The 15,711-nt window shown below is 38.7% G+C and overlaps 2 protein-coding genes across 2 annotated transcripts in view; both read right to left on the bottom strand.

Annotated features, from left to right (window-relative positions):
* Positions 1-3,468, bottom strand: part of msrb3 (methionine sulfoxide reductase B3) — a 28,776-nt gene extending 25,308 nt beyond the window's left edge. The window contains exon 1 of the mRNA XM_073480290.1: positions 3,359-3,468. The gene's annotated coding sequence lies outside the window, so the exon portion shown is untranslated. The remainder of the gene's footprint in view (positions 1-3,358) is intronic.
* A 994-nt stretch (positions 3,469-4,462) lies between these two features.
* Positions 4,463-15,711, bottom strand: part of lemd3 (LEM domain containing 3) — a 46,852-nt gene continuing 35,603 nt past the window's right edge. The window contains exons 8-13 of the mRNA XM_073480288.1: positions 9,820-9,922; positions 9,411-9,589; positions 8,902-8,983; positions 8,681-8,786; positions 8,506-8,584; positions 4,463-6,818 (exon numbers count right to left, since the gene is read on the bottom strand). Of these exons, the coding sequence (XP_073336389.1) occupies positions 6,640-6,818; positions 8,506-8,584; positions 8,681-8,786; positions 8,902-8,983; positions 9,411-9,589; positions 9,820-9,922 (728 nt within the window). The 3' untranslated portion in view covers positions 4,463-6,639. The remainder of the gene's footprint in view (positions 6,819-8,505; positions 8,585-8,680; positions 8,787-8,901; positions 8,984-9,410; positions 9,590-9,819; positions 9,923-15,711) is intronic.

Genomic DNA, 15,711 nt, shown 5'->3' with positions numbered 1-15,711 from the left:
CTTTTCACTATTTCACTATATTTATTTTGAATACTTTGCACTGTTATGTTAAAAAAAATGTTAATTTTTCATTTCTATTTGTCAGAATATTTTAGGTTTAATTGGTGTTCATTTGTCATTGCCTTTATTTATAGACCTTGTTATATGCAAGTTAGTTGCTTTTATAGTTTAAATATGTTGACTTTATTTATTATTTTGAATATTTTTCACTCTTATTGATCATTGCTATTTTTCAAAATATTTTAGTTTTTATTGGTGTTCATTTGTCATTGTTTTTACTTTGTTACATGCAAGTTAGTTATTTTTTGTTATTTAGAATACTTTCAATTGTCTTAGCCTCTCAAAATTTGATATATATTTTAATATACCGATACATTGTTCTAAAATAAAGTTTGTTTGTTGTTAATTCAAGTGCATGTGTGTTTTCATTCAGTTACAAGCAGTGCGTGTGATTTAGTGGTTGCCCTGTGAGTGTTTTGGGGCCACACACAAAATCTTGCTTAGGGCCACCAAAATCCTAGGGCCGGCCCTGCTGGGAAGTTCGAATCTGTGAATATATTTCCAACTTTACCAAACTACTGTAAACCCTGTTAATTGCAAACTATTTGAAACTAGTAGGCTACCTTTAATGTCAGGGATATATGGTCTTATAACAATTCTCGGACTCCGCCAGATGTACTATGCTGCACCGCAAATCAACACTGACTTGAAAACTTGCGTACACGAGTCGACACTTGACATGAGAGTTGATCGTAGCCTCCGCTCACGTCCAAATTGATAAATGCCGAGCTTTGCGTGGAAATGACCGTACGCCCAGTTTTCTGTTGTACGTTCGTTTGATAAATGAGGGCCAATGAATCCAGTTGGGATGAGCTCGTAGAAATGTATTAATGTAGTGACAATACACAGTGCTGGACTAATTTTATATCTCCAGCAGGCTGGTTTCTGAAACCGTAATTGTGTACAGTGATTTATGTATGTTCTGTTTTGTATCAGGGACTCCATGTTCCTCCATCTGTGCAGCAGCCATCCACAAAGAAACGGAAGACACAAGGCCAAGAGGAGCAGAACCGGTTAGCTACAGAGGTAAGCTGTAACATTGTTCTATATACAGGACATGAGGTGTTTTACCTTTGGTATCTTTGTTTGTCTTCAATTCCTGTATAAATATGACAGTTAGCCTACGCATTTTAATATTCTGAACTATTCACCACACAGCTACTGAAGAAAATAAACACGCCGAAATGTTTAGATGTAGTTTTTTCATATTTATGATATTTAACAATAAGTTGTCCTTGTTTTTCATACAATTATAAGGTCAGCTTGTAAGGAGATACTAATGCTATTTACATGGTGAGATATGAACATTTAATTCTACTGTTTATTATGTGTAGTGACTTTTTTTTAAAATTATGTATCATTTCATAGGTATGTGATACCATGCTGAGTCATGCCAAGGAGAGGTTCTCTTTCACCAAGCACCTCATCAGTGCCACTCTGCTGCAAGGAGACTTGTTCCCCCAACACAGCGTAAAGTTCCCGGATTCAGCACTGGAAACCACTGTGGAAGCCCACACTGGACAAGGCCAAACTGAAGACAGAATTGTCCCTGGTCTATGAAAATGAAGAGTTCAAGGCTTGGAGTTGTGCACTGGCTCTCATCCAGGTTTTCATGGAAAGCAACCTCCAGGACACATTCAGTGAGACTGTACGTCTTCTAAAGATTCTCACCACCACACCGATGACTACAGCAGAATCAGAGAGGTGCTTCTCTACTATAAAGAGGATAAAAACTTTCCTTAGGAACACCATGGCACAAGACCGCCTGAACGCACTGGCTATGCTCTCCATGGAGAAAAACCTGATACAGAACATTCCTGACTTTAACACCAAAGTCATTGAGAGGTTTGCTACTCAGAAAGACAGAAGAGCAAAGTTCATGTACAAATAAGAGCACTCACTCACTCACTCACTCACACACACACTCACACACTCTCAAACTCACTCACACACAGAAACTCACTTACTCTATCACACAAAAAAACACATATACAACTCAGTATTTGCACACTCCAATTGGTACATTTTATGTTCCTATGTCAGTTTTTCTGTGTATAGTGAACTTTAATCATCATCCACCTGTAAATATTACAATAATATACAACAATATTGTAATTTTGTGTTGAGTATTCACTAATATATTTAATCCAATTGCTACATTTTATGTTCCTATGACAGTTTGTCTTCATATATAGTTATTTTTAATCATCATCCATCTGTAAATGTCTCTCAAGAACTTTAATTTTGTATTAAGAGTATTCACTAATATACATCTCATATCATTGTCATTATCTGTCAAACTGTTGATTTCTAAAGGGCAATTCAAAAATTATTGTTTATCCCTCAAACAATGGTAGCCTATCTTTTGGTTTGGGTTCTTTTATTGGCATAGTTACCGAAAGCTTCTGGCACACACAGCCCCATCTAGAATATTTTTCACCAGCCGCCACTGCTGTCTACATCCTAACACTTCCCCATCAGTACTGCCTTTGTTGTGTGACGTCAGGCAAGTGCTGTCTCATGACGTCGGAGTCGATGAATTTGACCCGAGTCTACAAGTAGGAATTCCGACATTGAGCGGTGTTCCATTGTACTTTTTCTAGAACTTTTCGAGCTCCGTGTTGTCTGGAACCCAGCATAAGGGTGCTGTGACAGCCACTGCCACGAAATGTCAGTTAGGTGTAGCAGTTTGGGATGCCATTTTTTGACATGCCTCGTTTCTGTTTTGTGTTTTTTAAATAGTCTATTCATACAGTGTTCATGTGGTAAACTTTTCGTTGGCACTCAAATAAACTAGACGGTATGTAGGCTATTTTAAGTGAATACACCGAACTGACTCAAAATATTTGCCTTCTGACGCCATCGCATAACATAGATTACCGGGTATGACGACGTTAAGAAAAAGCATGAAATACTGCAGGCTTAATTTTCCTCAACCTTTGAGGTTTGCAACCGCTTGATTTCTTACCTGAATCTCCAGTGCGCCGTATTTAAACGCAAGAGTGTTGGCAGCATTAGAGTAAAGACAGACTATCCTCGAAGTGCCCGTCACATCAAATCGATACAGGCTCGTTACTTGCACCGATAACTTTGTATAGTCATCTAATGATTCTTACAGTAATGTCAGTAAAGTTAGCACCCTGTCGCCGGTCTAATTTCCAACTTGTTCTTGCCTACAGAGAAAAGAAAAGCAATCGACCATATTGCGATTGTCCATATATAACGGACACTGCAAATCGCCGCATGCCACGGTTTACTTAGTTATTCCACAAAATACAAAAGAGTCTTCTATACATACCGGCGCAGCAAGAGAAACGCGACGTGGACAGTGAAGTGTATGTCGTTAGCAACAGTGTACCGGTAGGTCAGCACATAAACTGGACCTCTAACAGACCGCACAAGCTTAAAGGGCAGCACAGTACGCCCCGTCGACCAGCAGACTGTAGCCTTACGTGTGCGTAACTCTGGTACGTGTAAAATGGCAGCGGACCTGCACATCTCCAATTATGGCCAGGACCCCAGTTCCCATTTCGCTGATAGCAGCCTCGTCACAGCATGATGCAGCCGTAATGCAATGCAATGCAACCCATACTCATTCCTAGTCAACGTTTTCTCCAACACAAATAAAGCAACTAAAACAGTGGAGTAGACAAAAAACAGGTTTGGGCGATAAAGCTAACAAAGCTAAATGAAATGGCACAGTGTACATCAGGTGTTAGACACACCTAGTGATAATTTTTATGGTTATGATGAATGTTTAATACACTCAACTATTGTGAACACACACGTTATACAATAATAATCAAGGAGTATGTCTTGAAAAAAAATGTCTGATTTTATGAATTTATTACTATCTAGAAGTCATCACGTCATCTCTGTCCTTTTAGAATGGACCTAAAGGTCATAGGTATGTAGATAAAAATGTGTCAATATAAATTGTGAAATAATCATAATCATAAATGCATGCAAACAAAATATATATGGTAACCATACAATTGCGGTATAACCCAATTTTCTTTTAAAAATCTTAAATATTATTTCATAGTAGCAGAAAGATGCACTGAAGTGTATTAAAGACTTACTGGATTTCTTCACAATTTAATGGTTATATATTTTGTCTATATTTATTCATATATTAATTTCATGTCTTATTTAATATTGAACACTTAACTTGTCCTTGATGGACAGTTATGTTGGACACGGCACTAAATGAAAGGCATTTAAGACTTTTACCACCTGTTACTTCAAAGTAATGAGAAATACGTTATGGATTTCAATTAAAAAAAAAAAAAAAACAACTAAAAGATTATCAACATGAACAGCTAAAACACAGAAAAGACTTCAGACATCCGTTTCTAAAATGATGTGCCCCATGTAGGCAAATGAGAGAAAAGCACAACAATTTAAAAACCCCTAATAAACCTTTAATTTTAGCTTTTTATACAATTGACAAATTACATTAAAACATCTGTATCTTTTTGAATGTCTGTAGTATTGTACACCTCCCCTCTCCGGCTAGCAGGTTAGGGATACTGGTAACTCCAAACATACAACCCAATGGAAATAAAGCTGCATATAGTAGTACATATTACAGTTATATCAATGTACAGTGTTTACATAAAATACATCAGAGGAAAAAGAATGCATCCGTGCAGATGAATTCAAAGGTGGAGCACAAGCCTGGAAAAGTGCTGTCACATCAAACCAACATTTACATGCAGCCTCATTATCGTCATTGTGGCCTGAGACACTGCAGGTTCACCAATCTGTTGGAGCCATACAAAAATAGATTACAGTGATACAGTGTCAATTGGCTTATTTCTGAAAGTGATCACTCCATTTTGCTGTTTTACACATCCTGACAACTGTGTGGAAGTGAATGAAAGATTACTGAATTGATGGCTTGATGAAACAAATGTTTTGACACACATGTAACAGGTCAATTGACATTGAAATGGTACACCATGGCTGATTTTAAAAAATAATAAATAGAGAGAAGCATTTGGTTCAATATATAAAGGAAACCGCTACAAAACACCAAATTTGAAGATGTCAAAAGCTACCAAAACTACATCTATAGCAAGTCCTACTCATCCTGTAAATGGTTCAGCATTTCTTAAATTCTGGACATTCTCCACAGTAATGCAGTGCCAGTCTTAAAAAAAAACACAAATTTAAGGCACAGTTAAGTTGTCTGCTGCAGCAGATTTTGAAAATTTGAGATGTGCATTATTTGTACAATTAAGCACTGCAAATAATGAATCCAACTGTAATTTACTGCATTAAAAATTATTTCTGGCAACTCCTAGATTTTTTTTGCATTTTCTGAATACACAGGTGCTCCAAAAAGACACAAGGAAACAGGAATCCCTAAATTCAATACAGCCCCCTTACCAGGGTTGGAATAGTTGTAGCTCAGTATAACAAACTGTCAATTTATGACAAAAACAGTGGCAGCATCATTACAAGAGGCTGATATGACCAAAAACTAGAACTGACACAGTCAGATTTCATCATGACAGGAAAAGTCTGTCTCACCCAAATGAGATGAGCACAGACATGGGACGTCCTGAAGTCTGTGATCTCCTCTGGTCTGTTGGTCACATACACAGAGAGATGACAATACATACCACTTTTTCAGAAAAGGTTTGGAAATACAATTCAATGAGGAGGATGCACCAACAGTGAAAATGACCCAAGTTGAAAAATGTAATAAAAAGTAATAAAAATAATAAGTATTATACTGGGAATATATTGTGTTATATCTGGAAAAGCTTCAGGTGACTCTTCGATTTACACTCTGATTCTTTTGTATTGTTCACAAGTTACGAGTCTGTGAGTACTGCTGGAAGCTATAACAAATGACAGAGGGAAAGAAAAGGCCATACATGGAATACATGGAACAAACAACCAACATACATTGAGTCAACATCCTGTTGCCCTGTTTTATCAGCTCAATGAGGCAAACACTCCTGAAGAGGATGCAACAGCACAGATCTCTGGGAGTGGTTCCTTCTGTTACAGATGTACTCTGCAAGTGAGCAGCAACAAAAATTTGAGCTCATAGTTTGCTTTTAATAAAGAGGATTTAATAAAGCTTGTGCCACCATCCACATGTATTTACAGCACACCCTCTACAAGTTTGTTCATGCCTTCCTCACTTGACTAAATAATAATAAGAATAATAATAACAAGGAGCAACATCTAACATCTTCAGAAAATTAACACCCACATTGTGTTGAATTGAAAGCATACTCTGATACATGCAGCCATTTCCATTTAGTGACCAAATGAACTCCATCATGGCGACAGCTGGATAGTGGAAGAGGAGGAGGAAGGGTTAGAGTCTCTGCACACATCTTAAATATTCCAGAAAAAAAAAACTTTGCTTCCTAGTTAAATCAATGACATTTCTAATACAAAGATTATAGAAAACAAACACTGCACTGCTGAACAGCTTCTCTTGAAAAGATCCTGTGTTAAAAAAGAAAAACAAACAAAGGTAAAAAGCTCTCCTGTGACGCTGATCATGCTTGGAGGGCACAGGGGAGAATGCTAAATCCACTGCTGATGCTGATCTCATGAGAAGCCTGAAGAGTTGGCTGAGCCACGGTGCTGCAGGCGGGGCGTAGTTTTCACTGTGCTTGTGGTGTTCAGGTGGAGGCTGGAGGCCTTGAGAGGTGTGTTGCAGCCCAGGGCCTGTGGGAAGCGCTGGTGGTACCGGTCCAAACGCAGATACTTCACAGTCACCAGCTTACCTGTCAAATGAAAACCAGGAGCCTGTCACTGCTCTTCAGTATATAGAGCACATGACATCAGTTTACAGTTTCTCCTGAGGAGGAAAACTCATCCCACTCATCTTAAGAGTGAGTAAAAAACTGCAGGCAGGATGCTAAGGTATCAATATCAGTTGATAATTACCAGGTGGGGTATTACATAATAACATAAATAAATAGTATCATGGTATAACAATTTTCAGTGTGGCAGTTGGTGGCTGTCATACACAATTATGTTGTGCATGTAGTTCTTGCTTTGGATGGAAAATGCAGCAGTCGATTTTATTCTACAAAAAGTCACTGTGGTCATGTTATTGAGTTTGATTTGTCATTTGGGTTATGAATTGGCAAGTTTTCCTTTCAATACTAGCAATTGAGGGTAGTGTTAAGTGTTGTTTCCATGACGAGGAGGCAATGACAAGACAGCACAGACATCAATAATACATGTAACTAGGTTATTTTATCATTGAAAATGTTAAATTTAAGTAAATTAACACTGTTTGACAATACAACACTGTGATGATGCAAGTTAATTCTACAAAAAAAGGGATAGTTAAGTAATAATTGGATGAATGAATGAACATGAGAGCTAGCTAGCTTCTAGCTAACAACCAGATGATGTAAATGGTCACCTAGTGGGTGAAAAGGGTCACACATTAAAAAATAGCTTGTTTGTCAAATCACATGTCCCATTGGGAAAGTATATCATTGTAACCTCCAGTGTTTGCAGCAGTAATGTAGTTTTTCTTAGCTGGCAGGGTGGCTGAGTGTTTGTTAGCAGAGGTACAGCAGTACATTTGTTGTCCTCTTCAAGAGGAAACCTTTACCAAAATCTGTCTTTAATTTCACTGCCCATCAAGATGGCAGCACATACACACAAGACTTGGTGTGTGTGTGTGTGTACGTGTGTGTGAGAGAGAGAGATATTAAAATCCCATCTGACTTTTTAACAGCATAATAAACTGCTGGTCAGCATTATGTGAGTGATCAGTAGGCTGGGCAATATATCGATATTTTATGGCTTTGAAGGCTGCATTTGAGTAAAGTGATATACTCTAAGTTTCTGAAACCTCCAGACTGTTCTACCTATTCTAATACCCATTAGTCATTATATCCACATTACTGATGATTATCAAAAATCAGATTGTTGTAATATTTTCAGAGAGTACCAAAAGTCATCACTACAATATTGTAGCAATATCAATTTAAAATTTTGGTCAAAAATGGTCACATTTGTTATTTTGGCCCAGTTCTAGCATTTATGAAGTACTTTTAAGGAGATTTCAAAATATTTAGATATATTGTGAATTGCTATTAGGGTTGCCACGGTGACAAAATTTTCCCACCAGCTAATAAATTTGTGACAACACCGGTGTTACCAATTGCAACAGGCTTTTTATATCAAAAGACTATCTATAGAACTCTGTATTAATTTACTGCTAATGTAAACCATTTGATTAAAAAAAATATCAAAGATATTGATGGGGACAGTAGGCAAGTCATGTTATTGGTGTTTGCCAAAACACTGGACTAGACTTCCTGGATTGTATATCATCTTCTTACCTGTACTTGAAGCAACACACCCACATAAACATAGTCCCTTGTTCTTTTTTTCTTGTGTTACTGCTGATGTGCTCTAAACGTAAGTGTTATTGAGTGTGTAATTTACCATCAAACCAGGAGCCATGAAGTGCCTTGAAGGCTTTCCCTGAGTGCTCTGCAGAGAGACACTTTACATAGACACAGCCCTGTGAAGAGAGCAGGGAGATAATGTGACATCACTGCAGCCAATAGCATGGTCAGGTGATGTGAGGTTTGCTCATCACTCACAGGATAGAGCATACCTCTCGTGAGTTCTTGTCAACAGCAATGTGGACGATGCCGTCATTGTCATTACACTTCTCCAGGATGGCCTCATGGATGGCTAGATCCCAGTTCTCCCCAATCTCCCTGAAAACACAAATACAAAGAGCTCACGAGAGCTCAAAGAAGTAGAATCATGATTTAGATTAAATTTGGTAGGCCCTGACAGTGCATTGAACAAGCAGCAGGGAAAACTACTCACATGACCGGATCAAACATGTTTCTGATCTTCAGACATGGAGTCAGGCTGTTGGGAGGAGAATTCCTCCGGTCTAGAGGGAAAGCTGAGGGGGAAAGAAAAAATCTCATGAACTGATGAAAATGTCAGAACACACTGCTGGTTCAGTACAGTCCAGTGAATATGTGTAACCGGGGCCTGTCAGCTACATGGTATGTGGACCTGAGCTGGCTGCAAGCTTCTTGCAGCAGGTTTGCACAGACCTTAGCTCGAGCGGCTACTACCATACTACTGTTGCAGACAGTTTACAAACGCTCCAGGGAAGGTTTCACTTGGATCACAGCAAAGAGCATACTGGGCCCCTTGATATTCACTACCAGGAATTTTAGAAGGGCAGCGATGGTGTGCTCTTGCCTATTTAGCAATAAAAGTTTACCATGATACCTAGATTCTTCCGGTTTCTGAAAGAGTCATTGCTACAGTTTGAGTTAAATGCTCTCTGAAGCCACGGAAAATGTTTTAGTGTGTGTTACCTTTTCCTTGCCAGACTTTGGAGGGCATCAAGGAGGTCTTGTCACAACTGAGGGAAGGTTGGATCCACCTCCAGACTAGGAAGTCCGCTCCACCAATCCTTTGAGTCTCTGTTCGAATTCTGGACTCATTGGCGGAGAGAAAGCTCACAGCCTGCTCCCAAATCTTCTTCATTTCCTTCCTGTGAAATATCAGAACTAGTGACAAACATTCCTGAATTGACAGATCAATAGATATACAGTTCATGTAGTTTGTTAATACATTAGCTAATGTATATAATAAACGTTTATTTTAATACAACGGTATACCATAAAAACAGTTTACCGTTGCAACCCTATTTGCAACATGAAAGCATCTGTATTAACAGAAAGGCTACAGCACACACGCTGCAGCAGCCTTGTGTGTACTGACCGGTCCTGAGGCTGAACCAGGGAGTCTCTAACATGGGGAATGGGCAGGTAGGGCTGCAGATCCTGGTTCTCTTGGCAAGCCTCACTGTGGCTTCTCAACACATCTGAACAACAACAACATAGTTAGGAATAATGAAGGAAAATAATGAGGTTAGTAGCAGAACAGCTGATTGTCTGTATGATCATGTTATTGAGTTTGATTTGGCAAATTTTCCTTTCAATACTAGCAATTGAAGGTAGTGTTAATTTTGTTTACGAAAAGTATGGCAAAGTAAGATCATCAATGGCCGTAGTTTCTATGATGAGGCGGCAATGACAAGATGGCACAGACATCATTAATAAATGTAAGTTATTTTATCATTGAAAATGATGGCAATACAACACTGTTAATTCTAGAAAAGACAGGATAGTTAAGGATTAATAAATTGATGAATGAATGAACATGACAGCTAGCAAGCTTCTAGCTAACAACCAGAGGATGTAAATGGTCACCGAGTGGGTGATAAGGATCACACATAAAATAATAGCTTGTTTGTCAAAACACATGTCCTGTTGGTAGTAGCAGAACAGCTCATTAATTTCTTTGGAAAAAACAATCAGCTTCTCAATTTAAAACAATCTGAGTTTGGGCCAGGATACTCAACAGAAAAGGCAAAATTATCTTCTAGAAATTATCAAGAGATTACTAGATGATAGTCAAGTAGTCAGAGCAGTATTTTTTAGACCTGAAGAAGGCCTTTGATATTGAGAATCATAAGTTACTTAAAAAGGTAAAAAAAATCTCGAATCTCAAGACCAATGTGTCAAAATTAATGGTATGACATACAACACCAAACAAGAGTCAATAGCCGCATAAGCTGTTTGGCAGAGAAGATTTGGCAAATTTTTCATGGGCGCAACCCACATACTCAGTTCTGCTGCTCATCCCACAAATGCATGTTCCTTACAAATGTGGCACCATTTAAAAGGGAAATAAACAGGCTTTCTAACAGTATAAGATTTATTGCCAAGATGCATTGTTACAACAAAGAAATAATCTACCAAACACAAATTTCCTTACTTTTTGTGCTATGTTTATATTGCACAGCAGCCTCTCAACTCATGTTGATGCAAAACACACTTGACTGTGGACACTGTCACCTGTCCTCCAGCAGCTTCCAATTCATTGCAGACTTGCTTTTTGGCGTTTTTTACTCGACTATCCTGACCAGTTTTTCTCAAGAGCAGATGATAATAATAATAAATTCAGATTTCAAGCAAACTTGATGAATGTTTTCTATGACAAAGTGGTATGTGTTCCTCTCATTCCATCACAGAAAAATGAGATCTGTAGAAATCATTGGAACTCAAGACTGCCATGATGTACATTTTCTTCACACTCAAGTGTATGTAAACTTTTGACTGTGACTTTAGCATTAAAGGGTCCAAGACCATCAAGACTAATCTTAATCGATTATGCCTTTTACGGTCGTGTGTGCTGATAGCTTCCAACCACATAGATGCATGCTGTGATTTTATCATATATTCCTTATTATGTAAGCGTCTGGGAAACCAATGTTGTCCTTATACAAAAAAGCTCTGAAAATATTTGATCAGAAGCCAATCAAATGGTACCATTGCAAAATTCAAAACTAGAATTGGCGTCTCACAGTTATATCCCTCAGGGCACTAGTAAAGTGGCAGTCTGTATCTATGCCTGTTCAGGCTAATTATACAGCCTAAGTAGTAAAGAAGGAATTTAATAAAATATATTAAATGTAGCCCTTGGTAAAATTAAAGTTATAACTATATTGACATGTATTATTCCAGTGAATAATTTCTAGTGAGTAATATATTGTCTTCAGTTAAAGACTATTTTTACAGTGTACAGAAGACTGATAGAGAGATATCGCCACATAGTGGACAACCACCTATGAGTTTGTGTTGGACTACTGCTGTATGTCTGTTAGTGTGAAACAGTGTGAAATTGAGTGAAACATGAAACAGCCAGATTCCTTGTATGTGTTCACATGAGTGGCCAATGAAGCGGATTCTGATTGAACATGAAGAAGCTACAAATTTTAAAATGTGGATACTTCATACACATCTTCAAAGCAGCAGCATAGAAGATTTAATCAATCGGCACAATTTCAAGGTGGGTACCCAAGATTCATGTTCTCAATTCAGTATCGAGAGCAACTGTGAAATATAGTCACAATCTGCCCTTCTGTTATGGCGCTAAATAATGGCCAAAAAAATGTTTTTGTAGAACATTATGATGTAGGAGTGAAGTTAACCTTTAAACATTTGAATCTAAGTAAAAATGTCACCACTTTATCAGTTTATCCTATTAGGATAAATTAGGATATATTAGACATTTGTGTAAAATGTTGTCATAATTAACGTATGACTTATTGAGTTTTGGCGGGAGGCCACAGGGACCTCGACCTTTGACCACCAAAATCTAATCAGTTCATCCTTGAGTCCAGATGGATGTGTGCCAGATTTGAAAAAAAAAACAAAAAAGGTATTCCTGAGATATGGTGTTCACGAGAACGGGATGGACCTGAGGTCAATATGAACTTGACCTTCGACCACCAACATCTAATCAGTTCATTCAGACAGGTTTGTTTGCCTATTTTGGATTTTGAAGGCTACATTTCAAGCCTTCAAGCCTCAGCCCCAGGTTTCCAGCTACTAGCCCAAGCCTCAGCCCCAGGTTTCCAGCTACTAGCCCAAGCCTCAGCCCCAGGTTTCCAGCTACTAGCCCATGCCTCAGCCCCAGGTTTCCAGCTACAAGCCCATGCCTCAGCCCCAGGTTTCCAGCTACAAGCCCATGCCTCAGTCCCAGGTTTCCAGCGGGCCTGGCCTCCAAACTGCACCTTAGCCTCATTTAGCCTGCTAGTCGCTCCCCAGCTCCTGTGTCAGCTAGCCACTGGCTGGCTAAAGACTTATCCTGCGCTCGCTGCTTCCAGCCTGGTGGGTTTGACGTACATGCATGTAATTCGGTGCACATATCTATTGCACCTACATCTACAAATAACTTTCTTTGTGCCACTACCTCAACCGTACAGGAAGTCAGCCATTTTGAATTCTTCTGCTCTTTTTTTGCGATTATCAAGTTTGCAAGTCATTTGACAAATTCCTCCTTTAACCTGATCAACTTCAAATTTTCACTGGCCAATCTTTTTTTTTTTTTTTTTCTTTCCCCAATCTGTTTATTTAATTTTTGCAGACATAACAGCATGGCATATCAAATACAAAGTTGGTATGATGTCTGTAGTGACAAGCACAACTTTGTCCCTTCAACTCTCCCCAAACCCACCCACCAGCAAAAATCAACACTAGTTAGAAAAGCACATGGAGTCAGAAAAAAAGGGAAAAAAAAAACAAAAAAACAACCCCAACAACAACAAAAAAACCCTAAATGAATAAACAAACAAACAAATAGATAGATAAATTAAATAAATGAATTAACAAAATTTATATTTCTACATATCAAAACAGAATTGGATACAAAAATCACTGGCCAATCTTTAACGCCTTTGTGATGAAAAGTTATTAAAAGCTCAAGTTTTCATTAAACGCTGTGGCGGTGCAACTAATGTCAGTCTTTTGCCAGGAAACAGGATGTTGCTGTAACTCCACTGTACATGTACATACATATAGAGTTTGGTTCAATAATGAATTTATTATGGGTCTTCTGAAAATGTGACCATTATACATACAGTACATATATACTAATATTTGGTTGAATGTCCCTTGGCATTTTCACCTCAATTACAAATTTTTGTTAGCAGTCCACAATTTTCTGGTTGTCCTCTAGCTGAATGTTTAACCACTCACTTTGACAGAATCTGCACGGACTTGTTTCTTCAGTACAGTCCACATGCTGCAAGTCCTCCTTGTTTTTTTATATTCATAGTTGTTAGTTTGAGTCTTGGTGAAGAAGTCAAGAGATTGGAACCAGGAGAGGGTGGGTTGAGTTCAAATAATTGGGGAAAGGGTAAGGGTGCTCCAATTCAACGGGCACCAATTGTTATTGGCCGATATGCATTGTAAAAGGTTTGATCGGTGGTCTCTATAAAGCCCGATCAGGAGAGCTGATGAAGTAAACACACGAAACACACTCTATGCGCCTCTAAAAATGCCACACATAATGTAGTAGACTCTGCTGCTCGCCTGCTGCCAACAGCTCACTAGCTCTACAGTTTTTCAGTGCCCTTTTGGTTTAACCAGTGCAATATATTTGCGAGGCCCTGCCAGCCAGCCATTTGTGACTGAGGGGATAGATGGGCCAGTACCACGGAACAATTCTCGAAGCGTTAAGGCTGGCACTGAGACCCCAGTCAGTGACTGAAACTAGTACTGACACAGCGCTGTGGAGAGAGAGATCACTATAGTAACAGTGTGAGAAGACACGCTCAATCATAATTAGAAGAAGTCAGTTCAGTTTAGCATTTGGGATTGTCTGTTTACATTTTCCGTCGTCCTGGGTGGGGGGACAATGTAATGCCATTTGTCTTGAGCCCTGCAGCATAAGAGCTAACAGCAACCAGAGCTAACAGTTGACTGAGCTAACAGCTGACTGAGCTAACTGAGCTAATAGCTGACTGAGCTAACAGCTTACAGCTGAGCTAAACACAGCAGAACTGTTCAGATGAACATGAAGTGTTAAAACTGAACTGCAGTTAAATATGACAACACAACAAGTGTATACTAAATAAATGTACTGTAGTAATTTAGATGAGTACAGTTTGTAACTGAAAGTACTTTGAGTTGGGAGTTACAGACACTCAATCTGGAGTAACCTGGTATAAGCAGTGTAGTAGTGGCTTCAGGGCACACAGACCTCAGTACAGAGACTGAGAGACAGAATTCTTCCTAAAATCCTAAAATCAACATTAAATAAATATAATTATTTATTTTCACAACATTTTAATGATGATTTTACTATGCCACTAATAACTATAGATGACCATAAAGTGAAGAAACATCCTTCTGATCGGTATCGGACGATAATGCTTCCAGTGATCGGTGATCAGTGATCAACCCCAGAAACCCTGACCAAAGCACCCTTTGAAAAGGTAATTTATTTTAGGGAATATTGTCGTTTTAATGGCCGCTATTCTGCCCATGTTGGAGAGAGGAAAGGTTCATCCAACGGAGGAGGTTATTAGTTATTGTTTTAAGAAGACAACTCAGACAGCCTCGAGGAGATTTTAATTCCAAAATATGTGATTTTTCTTGTGTGCATAAAGGGATAGGTGGTGTGTGGGCTGCCACATCCCAGCTGTTACTATGCAGTGGAAGGATAGAAGATTTATGTCAGTTTATGGAGTAATTAGGGATGTTGCAGTATGTTTCTATGAGTTTACTTGTCCCTTGTAGTGATGAGAGGAGGTTTTGTAGGAAGAGCAATATTTCATCCACATCCTTGAGTAAAAGACAAATTTTATGACGTGCATTTGGTATCTTTCTTTGATGGGGTGTTGTGGCGAATGGCTACAGCCAGTGGTTCAATGAAAATGGTGAAGAGGAAGGGAGAGACTGGGCATCCTTGCCTAGTCTGCCTGTACAGTGTGAAGCTCTGTGATGTAAGTCCATTGGTGATTACACTGGCTGAAGGTGCATTGTGTAGAATTTTAACCCAGTTAATAAATGATTCCCTAAAGCCAAATTTTAGCATTGTGGATACGAGAAATGACCAGTTTACTTGCTTTTTCGACATCTGATGAGACGATGACGGTTCGTGTTTGTTGTAGTAATGAATAATCCATTAAATTAAAACAGCCTGGGCGTGTGACTGGATTATGGATGTAACGATATTTTGTATTCCGTGTTTTAGTGATGATTTTAATGTCCACATTCGAGTATAGAATTGGGTTGGTAACTAGATGGTAGTGTCGGATCT

The sequence above is a fragment of the Pagrus major genome, chromosome 14, assembly GCF_040436345.1.
Source record: "Pagrus major chromosome 14, Pma_NU_1.0".
NCBI lineage: Eukaryota > Metazoa > Chordata > Actinopteri > Spariformes > Sparidae > Pagrus > Pagrus major.
The sequence above is the reverse complement of the archived record's forward strand: the minus strand, read 5'-3'. Positions and strand labels throughout refer to the sequence as shown.